General features: G+C 35.0%; 1 protein-coding gene across 1 annotated transcript; it reads left to right on the top strand.

Moving 5' to 3' along the window:
• Positions 1–426: 426 nt before the first annotated feature.
• On the top strand, positions 427–1,377 carry LOC141420853 (olfactory receptor 10AG1-like). Its single transcript, XM_074066280.1, has one exon. The coding sequence runs from the start codon at positions 433–435 to the stop codon at positions 1,375–1,377; it is 945 nt and encodes a 314-aa protein (XP_073922381.1). The 5' UTR covers positions 427–432.
• Positions 1,378–21,421: the final 20,044 nt, after the last annotated feature.

A 21,421-nucleotide genomic window follows, 5' to 3' on the forward strand; every position in this document is an offset into this window, starting at 1 on the left:
TCAGAATATTTGTCCCTAAAAAGAGTTTTAGATATCTTTAAAGATCATTTACTTGTACAATCCAGTTGACTTTAAGTTGATAAACATGGAAAACAAAATTGTTTATTAAGGAGAAAACATCAACAAAAATAATGGAATGATTTCTATCATTGAACATAAACTCAGATTTTGTTTTATATTATGGTCAGATGAAAATTTAATATATGCCTCATCAGAAAATCAATATTTAATTACAAAGCAGGAAAAGAAAATAATAATTGTTTTCATGGATATTCTCAGTTGCAAAAAATATATTTCCCCTTTTCAGAACACATGGAAGTTACAGATTTTGTTAATGTAAAGAACTGGTAAATATGGGAATATGTTGTCTTCAGTGTAAACCTAAAAGCCAAGGAAATTGGAGTAACTTCTTTGATGATATCATTTTGACAGATGAACCATGAAGAGATAAAAGTAGAAGATAATGTTTCCACATTGAAGCAATTTGTCCTTCTGGGTTTTTCTGAACTTCCATACCTGCAAGGGTTTCTATTTGGGGTGTTCTTCCTCATTTACCTGATTATCTTATGTGGGAATAGCCTCATAATCATAATAACCAGGCTTGACACCACATTGCAGAATCCCATGTATTTTTTCCTGGCAAATTTTTCTTCATTAGAAATCTGTTACGTGTCAGTTACTCTCCCCAGGATTCTGGTCAACCTTTGGACTCAGAATAGAAGCATTTCTATGCTGAACTGCGCCACTCAAATGTGCTTCTTTCTTATGCTGGGAGCCACTGAATGTTTCCTCCTGGCTGTGATGTCCTATGACCGCTATGTGGCCATCTGTAATCCTCTGCACTATCTTTTAGTCATGAACCCAAAGAAATGCATCCGGCTGGCAGCTGGCTCTTGGCTCAGTGGAATTCCAGTCCAGATAGGACAAACATGTCAAATATTCTCTCTACATTTCTGTAAATCTAACCAAATTAGCCACTTCTTCTGTGACATACCCCCCATTATCAAGCTAGCCTGTGGGGACACTTCTGTGCATGAACTTTCTGTCTATGTGGTGGCTACATTGTTTGTTGCATTCCCTTTTATGCTGATAATTGCCTCTTACAGCAAAATTATTTTCACCATACTGAGGTTGCCAACAGCTATCGGACGGGCAAAAGCCTTCTCCACGTGCTCATCCCACCTGCTGGTTGTGGTTCTGTTTTTTGGATCTGCTACCATTACCTACTTAAGACCAAAATCCAATCAGTCTGCACTTACTGACAAACTGCTGTCTCTTTTTTACACCATTGTGACTCCAATCTTTAATCCTATGATATACAGCCTTAGAAACAAGGATGTGATTGCAGCTCTGAAAAAATTATTATTTAAAACCTAATGTTGTGGGTTTATGCACAAATGCTTTAATTGATTGTCACCTATTAAAAACATTTTTAATCTGTCCATTTCTTCTTTGAGAAGCTATTCACTTCCAACTTATTACATATTTCTCTTACTTTCAGATTTAGCCTGATGCTTTCTCTGTTTAGACATTTCCTAGACAAATTAGTCTACATTCTATGCCTAAGAAAAAATTTTCTTATAAGTAGCATTGTTATTTTTGTATGTTACAAACATAAAAACTATAAGCAGAATTAAATCCATTAGGACTTGGGACTTAACTATACTTGAACATTATTTGCCTGAATAATTTCATAAACCTACATCCTATATTTACTGGTATTCCTTTATTTTATAGTATATAACCTTGCCAAATATTTTCAGTGAATGATTAAATATGTAAATGGATTAATGCTTTGCTATATGTTGTTCTAGGCAATGCTTATTTATATAAATAAATAATGAGAACATATTTATTTCACTTTCCATCAGAGTCCAGGATAACTGAAAACACATTCATTCAAATTAACTTCTAAATCCATCAAATAATATGAATATAATAAAATGGAGTCCAACACAATCTAACTAACTCTACCTGGAATACAATGTTTTATGGTGAATCAGTGAATAATTTATGGCAGTCAGAGATCTGATCAAATAAAAATCATTTAAGCCAGTCAATCTTGTTCATTGGAACATTTTGATAGACACACAATGATCTTCCAGAGATCACCAAGTCTTATTGGTGGAACTTTTGAATATAATAATTACATGACAAATGAGACATTGCAGATTTGAATTAGCTTTCAAACCTTGGCATAAGGAGACTATTCAAGTAGCTAGCCCAATCAATTAGATAAGCCTAGTAAAAGAGAAAGAAAATATAAGGGTATGCTAGAGATATGCAATGACGAAAAAGGAACGGAATTTTCAAAGTTTTTGTTTATAAGATTATGTCATCTGTAAGCAGTGACAACTTGACTTCTTTAAAATGTGAATGCTCTTTATTTCTTTTTCTTGACTGATTTCACAGACTCACATATTATTCTAGGCCTACACATGGTCAGGATAATCAATACCACTGGCTTCCACTTTCATAGCTTGACTCAATAGAGAGTCTTCAGGACCAATAAGATGCATGGAGCTATCATCTCATAATAACTTTTTCTTCTTTTTCAATACCACCTGAAGAGACTGCCTCAGCTATTCTTAAAGTTAACAGTGCTATATGTAGAAAGAACACATTATAAGTTAGCAATAAAAGCTATAGTGCAGTATATATAAATCAGTTAAAATGCGTTACCATCCTCAGTATGATATGCTATGTGCATATGTGTGTTATACTTTTATATGATTGGGAGAGATGCTTATTTACACTAACATCACCTAAATAAAAATAAATCATAACATATAAATAATGCATGGTGAAATGATGCTTGGAAGGCAAAAACATCAATAAGCAATAGAAAACTTTCAGACCCCAAATAATCCTAAGGACTGCCATTTTCTCTTATTGGTTGCAATGTTGTTATGAAACAAGAGTATATATTCATGCAACAAGAAGCTAAGTCTTTGTCTATCACTCCAGGTGAATTTCAGACAATCACAGGCTTCTAATTAATCATACCATATCCATATAAGGCAAATACATCATCATATGAAGCCCACATAAGGCAAATGCCCAGCTATAGCCAATCAAGTCAATCCAAATGATACTTTCTCTGTCTGTAAACATTGATTTCTCACATTGCTAGACAGAGTTCTCGGAACCTCTAGTGGGTCAAGATCCTCTCTGTATTACCAAGCATTCTTTGCTCAATTAAAATTTGGTAAATTTTTAATTTGTCAAAATTATTTTCCACTCAGATCTATGCAGTGTGGGAAAATTGGTAAAGCTCTTTGAGTGGTATTTTAAGATACATAAATAAAGATAGACACTTGTAAACACAGGTTACTAAGACTTCACAAAATATTAATTGATCATTCAAGATAATATGCAGTAGCCATGCATATTCTGTGTATATTATGAGTTTTTTGTAGGTTAATGCTTTTATTTACTAATTTATTTATTTTTATTTTTGTGCTGGATAGGAGCACATTTTGGCTTTTATAAAAGTTCTTACAACATATCAAATATATCATACTTGAATTCACTCCCTCCACCATTCTCCTTTATTTCCCCTCCTTACATTTCTGGGATAGTTTCAACAGGTATAATTTTTTCATTTACACACTTGTGATCATAATATTTGAATCATATTCAACCTCCTATACCCATTCCCTACTTCCTCTTCCCCCAATTTATACTAACCCCCTGAGATAGGATCTGTTCTACTCTCCTGTTCTCTGATATATGCTCATTTAATCATAATTTAACATTACTTATTTACATATTAGCACAGACATTTTGTAATGTTTACCTTTGTCAGATATAGTCTGAGCATTTAAAGTTAGCATATCATGAACTGAACAAGTTAAGAAGGAATATCACAAGCTGGAAAACTGGAAGAAACTAACCTGCATATTGCATATTTTTCATAGTTAAAAAGAGAGTATACTTATAAGCACAGATTGTTATGAGAGCACTGAATTATTCTTATTAAAATTATGAAAGGGTTGAAATTATCACAATAAATATGAATTATGCTACTTTATTCAAATAAATTTAAATCTAAGCTCCCTAAAATCTATATTACCCTATATATGTATGTGTTTATATGTACATACATATATATACATATATGAGGGCTTCATACTTGCTAGGTGAGCCACTCCTCTAGCCCTTCCTTATATTGGGTATTTTCAAGTTTGGGTCTCATCAGCTCTTTCCCCATGCTGGGTTCAAACCATGATCCTCTTGATCTCTGCCTCCTGAGTATCTAGGATTGCAGTCATGAGCCATAGGTGCCTAATAGTATATTGCCTAATATTTTAATGGAGATTACTAAGAAATTCATAGATACTCTTTAAAATACTGAATTCATAGTAATTGATTGTAGAAACAGCTTCCCCTGTTTTGTGTTTATAACAAAAAGCCCAATATTCTTTGCATAACCCTCATTTCATCATGAAATGTAAGCCATTAGAGGCAGGTGAATCTAATGATATCAAAGAAGAGAAAAGAGCTGCAACAATACATGTTGGCTGGCAGGAGCAGCAGCACCGCCCAGCAACCAGGAGTGGGAAAGTTGTAAAAGCTGTGGTGGGTGGAAAACTCCACAGGAGAGGGGGGAAGGCCCACTTCCCACATGAACTGTAAACAAACATGCAGGCCAGAGAAAGCAGGTGCAGTGTCACCTCCCCCAGTGTGCTTGGAAAGGGGAAAGCTTGTAGCTTGTAGCCTGCAGGGCCAGGTGAGTGTTAAGCTCACCCCAGAGATCTGCATAAATAAAGCCTCCAGCAACAGCAGGCTGAAAGCAGCAGGCAGGCAAGCCACAGCTGCAAAAAGCCCTTAATGCAGAGAAACTAAAGCAGATACCTTAAAGCAACTGAGGCCAATAGGAAAAGGGGACCAGGAACTAGAGAAAAGGTTAGATCAAAAAGAATTAACCTAGAAGGTAACACCCATGCACAGGAAATCAATGTGAGTCAATGCCCTGTATAGCTATCCTTATCTCAACCAGCAAAACCCCTTGTTCCTTCCTATTATTGCTTATACTCTCTCTACAACAAAATTAGAGATAAGGGCAAAATAGTTTCTGCTGGGTGTTAAGGGGGAGGAGGGGGAGGGGGTGGAGTGGGTGGTAAGGGAGGGGGTGGGGGCAGGGGGGAGAAATGAACCAAGCCTTGTATGCACATATGAATAATAAAAGAAAAATGAAAAAAAAATCCAAAAAAAAAAAAAAAGCCATTCACAGAACTGTCTCCAGACTCTTTTTTTTCTCTCTCCCTACTTTTGATGAGAAAACAACTAAACTACACCTGCATGCCTAATAACTTAGTGAAACTGTACTGTATTTGAACTTCAGACACTATGTGGGTTTTTCTTTTTTGTACAGTTTTGCTCTACTTTATGTGTCCCCTTTGATGAGACAACTACAGAACAACATCTGAGGCACCATCTCCAGGATTGGAGTCTGAGACGGACAACAAAATTATTAAGATTGAAACTTCATTGCATTTGAATTTGGAGGTGCTTTTTTTTTATTTTTCTATTTTTCATTTTCTTTTATTTTATTTATATAAATATAATTTTTTTTCTTTCATTTACTTCCTTTTTATTTTTATTTGAATCTTTATTCTTTTTATTTTTCATGTTCAATGAAAATGAAAACACAACCTACCAGAACCTATGGGACACAGCAAAGGCAGTCCTGAGAGGAAAGTTTATAGCCATGAGAGCATATATTAAAAAGACTGAAAGATCCCAAATCAATGACCTAATGACACATTTCAAACTCCTAGAAAAACAAGAACAAGCAAATCCCAAATCAAATAGGAGAAAAATAATAAAAATGATAGCTGAAATCAATGAAATAGAAAACAAAAAAACCATGCAAAGAATTAATGAAACAAAAAGTTGGTTCTTTGAAAAAATAAACATCGATAGACCCCTGGCAAACCTGACTAAAATGAGGAGAGAAAAAACCCAAATTAGTAGAATTAGGAATGCAAAAGAGGAGATAACAACAAACACCATGGAAGTCCAGGAAATCATCAGACACTACTTTGAGAACCTATATTCAAATAAATTTGAAAATCTAAAAGAAATGGACAGATTTCTAGATTCATATGATCATCCAAAACTGAACCAAGAGGAAATTAATCACCTGAATAGACCTACAACACAAAATGAAATTGAAGCAGCAATCAAGAGTCTCCCCAAAAAGAAAAGTCCAGGACCTGATGGATTCTCTGCTGAATTCTATCAGACATTTAAAGAAGAAATGATACCTACCCTCCTTAAACTGTTCCATAAAATAGAAAGGGAAGTAAAACAGCCTAGTACATTTTATGAAGTCAGTATTACACTTATCCCAAAACCAGGCAAAGACACCTCCAAAAAGGAGAACTATAGGCCAGTTTCCTTAATGAACATTGATGCAAAATACTCAACAACATAATGGCAAACTGAATTCAACAACACATCAAAAATATTATTCACCACAACCAAGTAGGCTTCATCCCAGGAATGCAGGGGTGGTTCAATATATGAAAATCAATAATGTAATAAGCCACATTAACAGAAGCAAAGACAAAAACCACTTGATCATCTCAATAGATGCAGAAAAAGCCTTTGATAAGATCCAACACCATTTCATGATAAAAGCTCTAAGAAAACTAGGAATAGAAGGAAAATACCTTAATATTATAAAAGCTATATATGACAAATCTACAGCCAACATTATACTTAATGGAGAAAAACTGAAACCATTTCCTCTAAAATCAGGAACCAGACAAGGATGCCCAACATCTCCACTCCTATTCAACATAGTACTGGAATTCCTAGCCAGAGCAATTAGGCAAGACGAAGGGATAAAAGGAATACAAATAGGTAAAGAAAGTGTCAAAATATCCCTATTTGCAGATGACATGATTCTATACCTTAAAAACCCAAAAAACTAAACTCAGAAACTTCTAGACATCATCAATAGCTAAAGCAAGGTGGAAGGATATCAAATCAACATAGAAAAATCATTAGCATTTCTATACACTAATAATGAGCAAACTGAAAAAGAATGTATGAAAACAATTCCATTTACAATAGCCTCAAAAAAATCAAATATCTAGGTGTAAACCTAACAAAAGATGTGAATGACCTCTACAAGGAAAACTATAAACTTCTGAAGAAAGAGATTGAGGAAGACTATAGAAAGTGGAGAGGTCTCCCATGCTCATGGATTGGTAGAATCAATATAGTAAAAACATCTATACTCCCAAAAGTAATCTACATGTTTAATGCAATTCCCATCAAAATTCCAATGACATTCATTAAAGAGATTGAAAAATCTACTGTGAAATTTATATGGAAACACAAGAGGCCACAAACAGCCAAGGCAATACTCAGTCAAAAGAACAATGCTGGAGATACCACAATACCTGACTTCAAAGTATTTTACAAAGCAATAATGATAAAAACATCATGGTACTGGCACAAAAACAGACATGAAGACCAGTGGAACAGAATAGAGGACCCACATATGAAGCCACACATCTATACCCTACTTGTCTTTGACAAAGGAGCTAAAAATATACGATGGAGAAAGAGCAGCCTCTTCAACAAAGACTGCTGGGAAAACTGGTTAGCAGACTGCAAAAAACTGAAACTAGATCCATGTATATCACCCTATACCAAGATTAACTCAAAATGGATCAAGGATCTTAATATCAGACCACAAACTCTAAAGTTGATACAAGAAAGAGTAGGAAATACTCTGGAGTTAGTAGGTATAGGTAAGAACTTTCTCAAGGAAACCCCAGCAGCACAGCAACTAATAGATAGCATAGATAAATGGGACCTCATAAAAATAAAAAGCTTCTGTTCATCAAAAGAAATGGTCTCTAAACTGAAGAGAACACCCACAGAGTGGGAGAAAATATTTGTCAGCTACACATCAGACAAAGGACTGATAACCAGAATATTTAGGGAACTTAAAAAACTAAATTTTTCCAAAACTAATAAACCAATAAAGAAATGGTGAAGTGAACTAAACAGAAATTTCTTAAAAGAAGAAATTCAAATTGCCAATAAACACATGAAAAAATGCTCACCATCTCTAGCAATAAAGGACATACAAATTAAACCACACTAAGATTCTACCTCACCCCTGTTAGAATAGCTATCATAAGCAACACCACAAACAACAGGTGTTGGCAAGGATGTGGGGAAAAAGGAACCCTCTTACACTGTTGGTGGGAATGTAAACTAGTACAATGACTCTGGAAAAAAATTTGGAGGCTACTTAAAAAGCTAGACATTGATCTACCATTTGATCCAGCAATACCACTCTTGGGGATATACCCAAAAGACTGTGACACAGGTTACTCCAGAGGCACCTGCACACCCATGTTTATTGTAGCACTATTCACAATAGCCAAGTTGTGGAAACAGCCAAGATGCCCCACCACTGATGAATCTATGAAGAAAATGTTGTATCTATACAAAATGGAATTTTATGCAGCCATGAAGAAGAACAAAATGTTATCATTAGCTGGTAAATGGATGGATTTGGAGAACATCATTCTGAGTGAGGTTAGCCTGGCCCAAAAGACCAAAAATCATATGTTCTCCCTCATATGTGGACATTAGATCAAGGGCAAACACAACAATGGGATTGGACTTTGAGCACATGATAAAAGCAAGAGCACGCAAGGGAGGTGTGAGGATAGGTAAGACACCTAAAAAATTAGCTAGCATTTGTTTCCCTTAAAGCAGAGAAACTAAAGCAGATACCTTAAAAGCAACTGAGGCCAATAGGAAAAGGGGGCCAGGAACTAGAGAAAAGGTTAGATCAAAAAGAATTAATCTAGAAGGTAAGACACAAGCACAGGAAATTAATGTGAGTCAACTCCCTGTGTAGCTATCCTTATCTCAACTAGCAAAAACTCTTGTTTTTTCCTATTATTGCTTATACTCTCTCTTCATCAAAATTAGAAATAAGGGCAAAATAGTTTCTGCTGGGTATGGAGGGCATGGGTGGGAGAAGGAGGGGGCAGAGTGGGTGGTAAGGGAGGGGGTGGGTGCAGGGGGAGAAATGACCCAAGCCTTGTATGCACATATGAATAATAAAATAATAATAAAAAAACCCTATTCACTTCTCTTAAAGTTTTGTGGAAAGTTCATAAAACGTCATTCAACTATATTTGTTATACAATAACCATCTATTAGCAAGTAGGAGGTATGACCCATAGCACAGTATCCATTTTTCATTCAATCCATTCAATCATTCAATTCATTCAATCCAATTTTTCATTCTATTACAGGAAGATTTGGGTAACATACAAAACATCCTTGTGATAATATAGACAACATAGTTTTAGTAGCTTATAACATTCTGAAAATGTCTCCAAAAAGAAATAATAATGGTTCTCTTTGCCAGATGAACACTGAGCTGTTAAAGTTAGGATGTCATTAACAGAACAAAGCTAGGAAGACTGTCATATGACTAGATAAGAACAACACATAATACGGACTTCCTCTATGTCAGCCTGACCACTACTTAATGACTGATATAAGAAAACAGAATATGTTCTTCAGAAGAAGTGGCATAACATAACACCTCTTATAAACAATTCTTTTCTGGAGTCAATAGCTTGTCAGAGAGCATAATTACAAAGTGGGTTACAAGTTACATGACATGTTATAGGATTCCTCTATCTTAGCAGAATCAAATACAAATGCAAGTCAAATATAAACACACTTGCAATACTGCTTCTCTCATTTAAATTTCTTTGTCAAACTCAGTTAATTTCTTTGATATACTCAACTACTAGTTAGTTGGATTATGATTCAAAGGCTAACCCTACAATAATGTGGACAAACAGAGAAAGAGGCTCTGACCTGACTTAGTAGATGTACCTGCCAGTGGGCTGTTGTTGATTCGGGATTGTGCTAGTGAGACTCACTTCAGTCTTTCTTTAACTGAAGAAAATTTTGTGATTGCTTTCTAGTGGCTTCTGAGGAAGAGAAACCTGAAGACTGAGGTGCTGATTTGACAGCAGCTGGAGCAAAGTCTCCTGAAGTCACAAAAGCACTGCATTTGGATTTAGATTTCTTCTCTTGCTTTTCTAGTGGCAATTTTACCTTTATTTCTTTTCAATTTCTTTGTTTTTTCCACACAGTGTAGTCTTCATCATTATCTTGTCTCTCAGCAAAGCCAAAATCATCCTTAAAAATTTCACTAGATGCAAAAATTTTACTAGTTGGTGTCCTTAGCACCATCAGCATAACTGCCTCCTCAAAGCATTTTGGTCCTGACCCTTGGCATTATGTGTTACTCTTCTTTTCCATCAAATTCCAAGAGTGACATCTTCTTTGGTAATCTCTGACAATTTAAATAATCACTGAGTGCTGCACTTAAAAATATGAGGGGGCAAGTTCATTATTTTTATAATATTTTCCTTTAAAATATGTTTTCTGTTGAACTAGGATGTCTTCGTTCTGCAGATTCTTTGAGTTAAGTTTTGAATTGTCTTGTTTTAAATACTTCTATGTTACTATGATTTTTTTAGTTAACATTACACTTGTAGAAAAAAAACATCATATTTCAGAGTCCTAAAACTCTGAGTAATTGACTGGTTTCTTATTTCTCATAGTAGACTCAAAGAAGGAAAATTTTCAGCTCTCAGAGCCTTATCAGCAGTGAATGCTTCAATTCTTGTCCAAAACAAAGCATTGCATTATTTGGTTTTCATTAAGCCAGTATATGCAAAATGAAGGGCATAAGGTAAGATGAACTAGGCAACAACAAATTTATTCAAAGACTACCCCCAAGTAATTCCTTGTAACCTTATCTAGGAAATTATGGGGACACAGGATTTCCTCCTTTATTATCTATGTTTTATATTTAATGTGTTTTTAGCATTAATCATTAATGTTTGTGCATGATTCTAATAATAAATAGCAAGGATACTGTTCTCCAGGTATTGCTGAGAAAACTCACATACATAATAAAAAGCATTGTTCAAACTAGCTAATAATGAAGAAACTGGCATCTTTTTACTATCTAAGAGCTATTAGCCCATCCTTTATTTATTTGGTACACATTGAAGGTTTTGGAGTTGTGTTTGGTCAACTTCTGATTTCTTTGAAAACATTTTTTTCCATCAGGTCCTTGTCTTGTTTTCCACAGGATGTAAATATCCCCTGGTTACATTTTGCTAGGACAACACACACTGCTTCTTCAGGTCATGTAGACTAACTTCCCTCCAAGTTCCACTGTGATTTTCAATCAAAGCTCCTGTAGCTACATAAACATCACAAGTGGATAACTTCATTTAACTCCCACAAGCTACTACTTTTTCTTTCAGAATAGTATTCTTAAATTAAATAAAATTCATTAATTGTGTGTTTTATATATCACAAAAAAGTAAATGATAAAAATATACCAATATTTAAAGTTTTTTTGTATTTCTGGTGACATAAACTAAGTAAGCAACTATCTACATAAAATGTTACCTACTTAAGAAAGTACTTATCTAACCTTAAAGCATGAGGTGTTATGAACCAGAGGACAGTACATGCTCCTAATAGAAAAGTAAATCAAATTACAGAAAAAGGATAGAGTTACATATAAGTTACTTAAGACATTGTGTACAAGTGAGGCTGAAGTTTCAGTAATATAAAAATTCTTTACTGAGACATTCTATAGAATGTGTGCACCTGAATTTTACACATATATTCTAAAAACCTATGATGTACCAAAAATTGCTTGTTATAAAGTGTCATAAAAATATACCATTGAAGATGGCTACTAGAGGGAGAAAGCAGACAGCATGAGCTCTGTAAATCAAAAATCTTGCTGAGATGCTGAAGCCACAATTGGCAGAAAAAAAACCCACCAAGAATAAGCAAAACTCCAACACCCCAAACCCCCAGACTGCACAAAGCTTCTCCATGCCACATACACTGAGCAACCAGGAGGGTTCCCATGCTGCCAGACACTGGCTCCAAACATGTTTGGTAGACACAGACCAACAGATGAGCAAATAAGTGGCACTCACGACTCCCACAACCAAACCCTGGGATAAACTAGCATAGCCCCCTAGATAGACTGACCTACGCCCTGCAAAAAAAAACTGAATAATAAACAAGGAACTGAAAAGGACATGCAGCAGAGAGGGTGGGGTGCTTTGAAGGCACCAGAGAAGAGGGAGGGCAAGGAGATGGTCTCCACCAAACTTTCAGTAAACAAAGTCTGTAAAGCAGACAGCTGTCAAGTATTTCCACAGGGGAAGGTGGTAGGGCAGCCCTCCAAGTGAACTTTAAATAAAGCCTGCAAAAGTAGCCAGCTGATAGTAGGCAGCAGATGAGCTGCTTACTGAAATAGGGCAGATAGTGATTCATAAAGCTGTCTCTTGACCCAACCACCTGACGAGACAATGACAGAGCTACTGCTTAAATACCAACACAAGGATTGGGTGCTGAAGGAGTAACACCATAACTACTCAAACTGAAACTTCATTGTTCCTGAACCTGAATTTTTTTTTCCTTTTCTCCTTTCTATTTTTTCTCTTTCTCTCTAAGTGCTTGTCTTGTTCACTGTTGATTAGTACACCATCTCTCCCAGTTGATTTCTTTGGTTCTCTATTTTTTTAAAACTTTTTTTCTTTCTTGGTTTCATTACTTGGTTTCATTACTGTAAGGAAGCTAAAAGTAAATTATACACCTACACCTTTCTTGGTTTCATTACTGTAAGGAAGCTAAAAGTAAATTATACACCTACCAGAGACAGAAACAGCAACAAGTGGAATTATGGGAAAATGAAAAAAGGATGAAAACCATTCTCCCCCACAAAAATAAATTAGTATAGGATTCAGAGGGAAATGAAGAAAATATACACCCATTTCCAAACCCCAACAAAAGAAAATAGACTATCCCAAGGAACCTAATGAAACCCATAAGAAAATCCTGGAAGAAGAAATCCTGCAAGAAATCACTGAGAATTTCATGGAGATGTTACTAGACAAGGTCAACCAAAATGCACAGGAGGCACTCAAGAAATTCCAAGACAATAAAAATAAAGAATGTAAGAAGACACAAAAACAAATAAGTGAACTCATAGAAGCCCTAAATACATACCAAAGTAAAACAGAGTACACCATATATAGAGAGATAAATGAATTAAGAGAAAAAATTGACAATATTAAAGAGGAAGTGACAGATGATATGGAAAACTACAGAAAAAAAAATGAAAGAGAAATACAAAACACAATGGAAGGCCACTCCAGCAGACTAGAACAAGCCAAAGACAGAGTCTCAGAACTTGAAGATGAAATGGAAATTAAAGGAAAAACTGAAGAACTATTACTCTCACAACTCAAAACCTGTGAAAAGAATATGCAAGAACTCACCAACTCCATCAAAATACCAAATGAAAGAATCATGGGTAATAAAGGAGAAGAGTGCAAGCAAAAGGAATTCATAACACAATCAACAAAAGAATAACAGAAAATTTCCCAAATCTACAGAAAACTATGCCATTTCAAGTACAGGAAGTCTCCAGCAAACCAAAAGAATTGACCAAAATAGAACTACACCACAACATATTATCATTAAAACAACAAGCAAAGAGAATAGAGAAAGAATATCAAGAATGTAAATGAGAAAAAAAATAACACACAAAGGTAAACCCATCAAAACCACAGCAGATTTCTCAACAGAAACCTTAAAAGCAAGAAGGGCATGCAGTGAGGTATTTTGAGCACTGAATGAAAATAACTTCATCCCTAGGATACTCTACCCAGCAAAACTATCATTCAAAATAAATAGAGAAATAAAAGTCTTCCATGATAAGCAGAAATGAAACAATATATGACCACCAAGCCACCATTCCAAAAGATTCTTCAAAGAATCCTGCACACAGAAAATGAAAGCATACAAAACCATGAAAGGACAGGCAGTACCAAGCCACAGGAGAAGAAAAGGCAACTAAGTAGAAGTAACAATGATCTAGCAACACACAAACAAACCCTTAAACAACAAAGACAAGTAAATGACAGGAATCACCACATACTTATCAATGCTAACACTGAATGTTAATGGACTTAATTCCCCCATCAAAAGACACTGTTTGGTAAACTAGATTAAAAAGGAAGATCCAACAATCTGGTGCTTATAGGAGACCTACCTCATTGACAGAAACAAACACTAGCTTATTGTAAAAGGCTGGAAGAAGACTTAACAAGCCAATGGACACTGAAAACAGGCAGGAGTAGCAATATTTATCTTGGACAAAGTAGACTTCAAATCTACATTGATCAAATGAGATAAAGAAGGACATTCCACACTAATAAAAGGGGAAATACACCAAAAGTAAATAACAATTATCAACCTATATGTACCCAACATCAATGCACCCAATTTCATCAATGTACTCCAAAGGACATAAAAATATATATAAACTCCAACACAGTGGTAGTGGGAGCCTTTAATACCCCTATATCATCAGTAGATAGGTCATCCAAACAAAAAATCAATAAAGAACTCCTAGATCTAAATGAACCCATAGATCAAGTAGATCTAGCTGATGTCTGCAAAATATTTCATCCAACATCTGCACAATATACATTCTTCCCAGCAGCCCATTGTACCTTCTCCAAAACTTATCATATCTTAGGGCACAAAGAAAGCCTCATCAAATATAAGAAAATGGAAATAATCCCATGCATTCTACCTGATCACAATGCATTAAAACTGGAACTCAACAACAAAAACAATGGTAAAAGACACGCAAACAGTTGGAAGCAGAAGAACACATTGCTCAATGATCAATGGGTCATTGATTAAATAAAAGAAGAAAATAAAAGGTTACTGGAAGTTAATGAAAATGAAAACATGACCTACCGGAACCTACAAGACATGGCAAAGAGAGTCCTAAGAGGAAAGTTTATAGCCATGAGTGTATATATTAAAAGGACAGAAAGATCTCAAATCAATGACCTAATGTTACATCTCAAACTCCTAGAAAAACAAGAAAAAGCAAATCCTAAGACAAGCAGAAGAAGAGAAATAATTAAAATAAGGGCTGAAATTAATGAAATATAAACAAACAAAAAGACATATAAAGACTCAAAGAAACAAAAACTTTGTCTTTGGAAAAATAAATAAGATTGACAGATCCCTGGAAAGCCTGATTAAAATGAGGAGAGGTAAAACCCAAATCAGTAAAATCAGAAATGCAAAAGGGGAGAGAACAACAAACACCACAGAAATCTAGGATATTGTCAGAGAATACTTTGAGAACTTATATTCTAATAAATTTGAAAATCTTGAAGAGATGAATAGATTTATAGATACTTATGACATCCAAAATTGAACCAATAGGATATTAATCACCTGAATAGATGTACAACACAAAATGAAATTGAAGCAGTAATAAAGAGTCTGCCAAAAAAGAAAAGTCTAGGACCTGATGGATTCTCTGCTGAATTCAATCAGACCTTTAAAGAAGAACTAATACTAACCCTCCTTAAACTGTTCCAGAAAATAGAAAGAGAAGGAAAAATGTCTAACTCATTTTATGAAACCAATACATTCACCACAAAACCAGCCAAAGACACTTCCAAAATGGACAACTATAGGCCAATCCCCTTAATGAACATCAATGCAAATCTCCTCAATAAAATAATGGCAAACCAAATTCAACAACACATCAGAAAGATCATTCACCATGACCAAGTTGGCTTCATCCCAGGGATGCAGAGGTGGTTCAGCATATGTAAATCTATAAATGTAATACAGCACATTAATAGAAGCAAAGACAAAAACCACCTGATCATCTCAATAGATACAGAAAGAGCCTTCAACAAGATCCAACACCACTTCATGATAAAAGCTCTAAGACAACTTGGAATAGAAGGAAAGTACCTCAACAGTATAAAGCCTGTATATGAAAAACATACAGCTGACATCACAGTTAATGGTGAAAAACTGAAACCATTTCCCCTACAATCAGGAAAGAGACAAGGGTGCCCACTATCCCCACTCCTATTCAACATAGTACTAGAATTCCTGGCCAGAACAATTAGGCAAGAAGAAGGAATAAAAGGAATAGAAATAGGTAAAGAAACTGTCAAAATATCCTTATTTGCAGACAATATGATCATATACCTCAAAGACCCAAAAACTCTACCCTAAAACCCCTAGACACCATAAACAGCTACAGCAAGGTGGCAGGATACAAAATCAACTTACAAAAATCATTAGCTTTTATATACACCAATAACAAACAAAGTGAGAAAGAATGTATGGAAACAATTCCATTTACAATAGCCTCAAAAAAAAAAAAGTCACATACTCAGGAGAAAACTTAACAAATGATGTGGATGACCTCTACAAGGAGAATGACAAACCCCTGAAGAAAGAGATCAAGGAAGATTACAGAAGGTGCAGAGATCTCCCATGCTCATGGATTAGCAGAATCAACATAGTAAAAATGGCTATACTACCAAAAGCAATCTACATGGTTAATGCAATTCCCATCAAAATCCCAATGACATTCATCAAAGAGATTGAAAAATCTACCCTAAAATTCATTTGGAAACATGAGACACCATGAATAGCCAAGGCAATACTCAGCAAAAAGAACAATGCTGGAGGTATCACAATACCCATCTTCAAACTATATTACAAAGCAACAGCAATCAAAACAGCATGATACTGGCACAAAAACAGATATGAAGACAAGTAGAACAGAATAGAGGACCCAGATATGAATCCACACAATAATGCCCACCTTATTTTTTGACAAAGGCACTAAAACTATATGATGGAGAAAAAGACAGCCTCTTCAACAAATGTTGTTGGGAGAAGTGGTTATCCATCTGCAAAAAACTGAAACTATATCCATGTTTATCATCCTATACGAGTATCAACTGAAAATGGATCAAGGGACCTAATATCAAACTTGAAACTCTGAAGTTGGTACAGGAAAGAACAGGAAACACTCCGGAAGTAATAGGTATAGATAAGGACTTCCTCAATTAACCCCAGAAGCTCAGCAACTAAGGGAAAGTATGGACACATTGGATTCATAAAACTAAAAAGTTTCTGCACAACAAAAGATATGGTCTATAACCAAAGAGACCACTTACATAGTGGGAGAAAATTTTTGCCAACTATACGTCAGATAAAAGACTGATAACCAGAATATGCAGGGAACTCAAAAAAACTAAACTCTCCCCAAATCAATGAATCAATAAAGAAATGGGCAGCAGAACTAAACAGAACTTTCAAATTCAAATGGCCAAAATAAAAACAGAAAAAATGTTCACCATCTCTAGCCATAAAGGAAATGCAAATCAAATCCACACTAAGATTTCATCTCACCCTGTTAGAATAGCCATCATTAAAAACACCACTAACGGCAGGTGTTGGTGAGGATGTGGGGAAAAAGGAACCATTGTACACTGATGGTGGGAATGCAAACTAGTGCAACCAGTCTGGAAAAAAATTTGGCAGCTTCTTAAAAATTTAAACTTAGATCTGCCATAGGATCCAGCAACCCCTCTCCTGGGGATATACCCAAAAAACTGTGACACAGGTTACTCCAGAGGCACCTGCACACCCATGTTTATTGTGGCACTGTTCACAATAGCCAAGTTATGGAAACAGCCAAGATGCCCCACTACTGATGAATGGATTAAGAAATTTGATATTTATACACAATGGAATTTTACTCAGCCACGAGGAAGAATGAAATCTTACCATGTGCAAGTAAATGGATGGAACTTGAGAGCATCATTCTGAGCAAGGTTAGTCAGGCTCAGAAGACAATCATCATATGTTCTCCCTCATATGCAGACTTTAGATCCAGGGCAAATACAGCAATGTGGTTGAACTTGGGTTACGTGATAAGTTGAGAGCACATACGGGAGGTATGGAGACAGATAAGAAACCAAAAACATGATAGTATTTTATGTCCTCACTGCAGAGGAACTAATACAGAAACCTTAAAGCAACAGAAGTCAATATGAGAAGGGGATCAGGAACTAGTTCAAAGGTCAGTTAGAGATGAACAAGCTTGGGATGTAACATATTTGTACATGACAGCAATGCTAGGAATCTCTCTGTATAGCTATCCTTATCTCAAGTAGCAAAAACACTTTGTCTTTCTTATTATTGTTTACACTTTCTCTTCAACAAAATTAGAGATAAGGTCAGAACAGATTCTGCCTGGAAGCGGGGCGGGGGTAGAGGGGAAAAATGGCCCAAAAATATATGCACATAGAAATAAATGAATAAAAAAATCTGCCATTGATCACAAACTAGGAGGCAATATACTTTGCTTTGGAAAATTTTTTGGGATATATTATACCTAGGGAAAAGTCTCATTTAAAAAAATTGCAAGAATTTTGAGAAATTAAAATATTCCAGTAGCCAGAATTAGGTAAGTAAAGAAAGAATAGTAGTATCTTATAGTCAATCTCTTTATTCTTCATGAACTTTAAAACAATATGGTAGAAAATTTTATATGTTTCTGGGATAAATAGATGTCAAATCATACAGGTTTTATACAGTTTTGGGTCTTGTATAAAACTACATCATGTTTGTAAGATTTGTTTTATTTATTCATATTTCATTCACTATAATTTCTGTGTAGCACTGCAATATATAGATGTTCACATCTTTCTATATATATGATATTTACATAATCTAAAGCAAAAGTCTGAACAAAATTTTCATGAAATTTAATGAACTCAAAACACCAAGTTATTAATATATTGTCTATGTCTGTTTCTATGATACTAAGGCAAACCTGAGTGACTGTGAGAGAGTTTATGGCTACAAACACTAAAATTTATACTATTTGACTCGTTAAGAATGTTTATCCACTCATGATACAATGAATTAATAAAATTTGAGCTCTATTCAATTACATTCTGTTACAAATAATTTAGCAGTTAATATTTCATATATTCTTAAGGTATTTGAACTAATTTCTCTTTATGATAAACCTAGAAATGGAATTTTTAAGTCACAGGGCATTTGTGCAATTAACCAAAGTGGATCCTGTCATAAATTTTATGAAGTAAAATATCAATTCTCCACTCTATTTTCAAGATTGTTGGCTGTTCCCATCCTCAAGAATACTTGATAGTATTTTGAATGTTTTTGTTTTCACTATTTTGTAGTTGAGTTATAATGGCACTGACTGAGCTTTTAAAATGTGTACCCAAGCTCTAATAGGGTTGAACATTCACTGTAATAATATGGTAATGAGATTCTAAATTTGAATAAGAGGCACAGTTAAAAGGCCTGTAATTATAGGTGCTTGGTATTCTGAAACTCATACTGCACCTATCTGACATCATTGCCATTCTTATCGTAGATCAAAAAGGGCCATAAATGCAACATATTTGTGTACAAACATGAAGTGAATCATCTTCTACAAAATAATTGCAGCATTGGAGGTGGGTTAACACAGCAGCAGAATCATAATTCAAAAAGACACAATGTGGCACCCAGAAAGGTCACTGCAAATGGTCTCGATTAAATTCCTCTTTTATGTAGAAGATTGAAGTAGACTGTGCTATACATATACACAAATACACTGCCTTTTTGCCATTCTTTTATATAGGAATTTCACCATCAAAGATGAAGGAAGGTGTTGAATTATAGAATTTTTAGACTCTACACAAAGTCACTGATGACATTGCACTTGAGTAATAATTGCTGTCAGTCATTGCTTGACATGAGATATGAATGTGATGTGGACAGTCTTAGAGAAAAAAGAAATGATGAGCAAATTAGAACATCCAGGGTAGATGATGGACTTTGATGAGGTGTTTTATAGTTCTGTGCAATCTCCAAGACAGGAGAGTCATGACCACTGATCTTAGTTTCTATTTGAGTTATGCAGTCCCTAAATTACTTCCCTAAAATAATTCCAGATAATTCATTTTGCACTGCAAAAATTCAAGGAAAATAGCTTACAATTAATCAAATGAATTTATTGTACTTTTGAACATAAATGTACTAGGAATTTAATTTTCCTTCTTTTTAGTTCTTACCAACAACATCTAATAAAAGAGACAAATAAAAAACTTACATTAATTTTTAGATGCTGAAATAAAAACAGCACATGAGAGAAATGGGCTAATTAGAGAAAAATTTGCATCTCCTAAATTTTTGTCAATCTACTGCCATTTCATTTTGCTTACACTTGAATATTATCCATTGCTTTCCACCATGTTGTTATTTGTCTTAGACTGTTTGAACTTTTATAATAAAATGCCATAGGTTAATTGGTTTACACCAAAAATTTATTTTCCACAATTCTGACTCTGAAAGTCGAAAATAAAGCAATGACACATTTGGTGTCTTCTGAGAACCCATATTATGGTTGATAGACAGTCCAGCTTTTAAATGCTCTTGGTCCTCTATGGCAATGGCACTAAAACCATTCCTAAGGGCTTAGCTATTAAGAAGTTATCACCTCATAAAGACCTCACATCCTAATATCGTTGTTTTGAGAGTTAGTATTTCATCATATGGACAAGTAGAAGTGCTCACAAATGACAATTACAAAGGAGTAGAAGTATTAGAGAAAATATAGTATAAGTGGAAACTCAAATGGCTTTTTATATAAATCAGGAAACCCTCAGAGGATTTTTTCAACACGCCATCTTCTGCTGACTGCCACAGTGTGCCACATGCCACCATCTAAGCAAAGTTTCTCTTTGGACTTTACTTCTATTCTGAAATGTTCTCACAAGGAAACATTTGATATTGGCTGCTAGTAAACTAAGCTGTGCAGAAGATTTTAGTTTCTATCATTGCAATGGATCATTAACAGTGTCCTTCTATCTTCCATGGTCCCACAAATACATTGACACATCCATATTTGCTAAAGTAACTGACTCAGTTCTTGAGCCATAAGAAAATCAAGCAGAAAAAAATCAAATACATACACAGATATATCCTCTTAAATTCTTAGGAAATTGATATCCATGTATGCACAGATACATTTCCCCACTGTCATCCTATATACTTCCTTATAAGGTATATGTGTGTGTGTGTGTGTGCGTGTGAGAGAGAGAGAGAGAGAGAGATACCATACCTTCAGTTATTTATTAACCATCATGTAGTCGTCTAAACAATTATGTTATCTGGAATTTTATTTAATTACTTATTTCTTTTCTTTTTATATGTGTGTCCCAGAAATGCACAAATGATTTGAATAACAGGGATGGAATATTGAGTCCTTTGGTGCTTATAAGCTAATATTGCAGGTAGTGTTTTAAGAAACACACTAATTTTAAATAACAAGGTCTTAATTGCACATCACAGAGCAGCATTTAACAAGGGCTGAGAATGGTGAAAAGGAGAGGCACACTTCCCGGAGGCAGTGATGCACACGCTGCCTGTTAAATTGTTCTTA

The sequence above is a fragment of the Castor canadensis genome, chromosome 1 (genome assembly GCF_047511655.1).
Source record: "Castor canadensis chromosome 1, mCasCan1.hap1v2, whole genome shotgun sequence".
NCBI lineage: Eukaryota > Metazoa > Chordata > Mammalia > Rodentia > Castoridae > Castor > Castor canadensis.

Excerpts from the sequence above, each read along its gene's own strand:
- LOC141420853 (XM_074066280.1), top strand. The coding sequence starts at position 433 with ATGAACCATGAAGAGATAAAAGTAGAAGATAATGTTTCCACATTGAAG.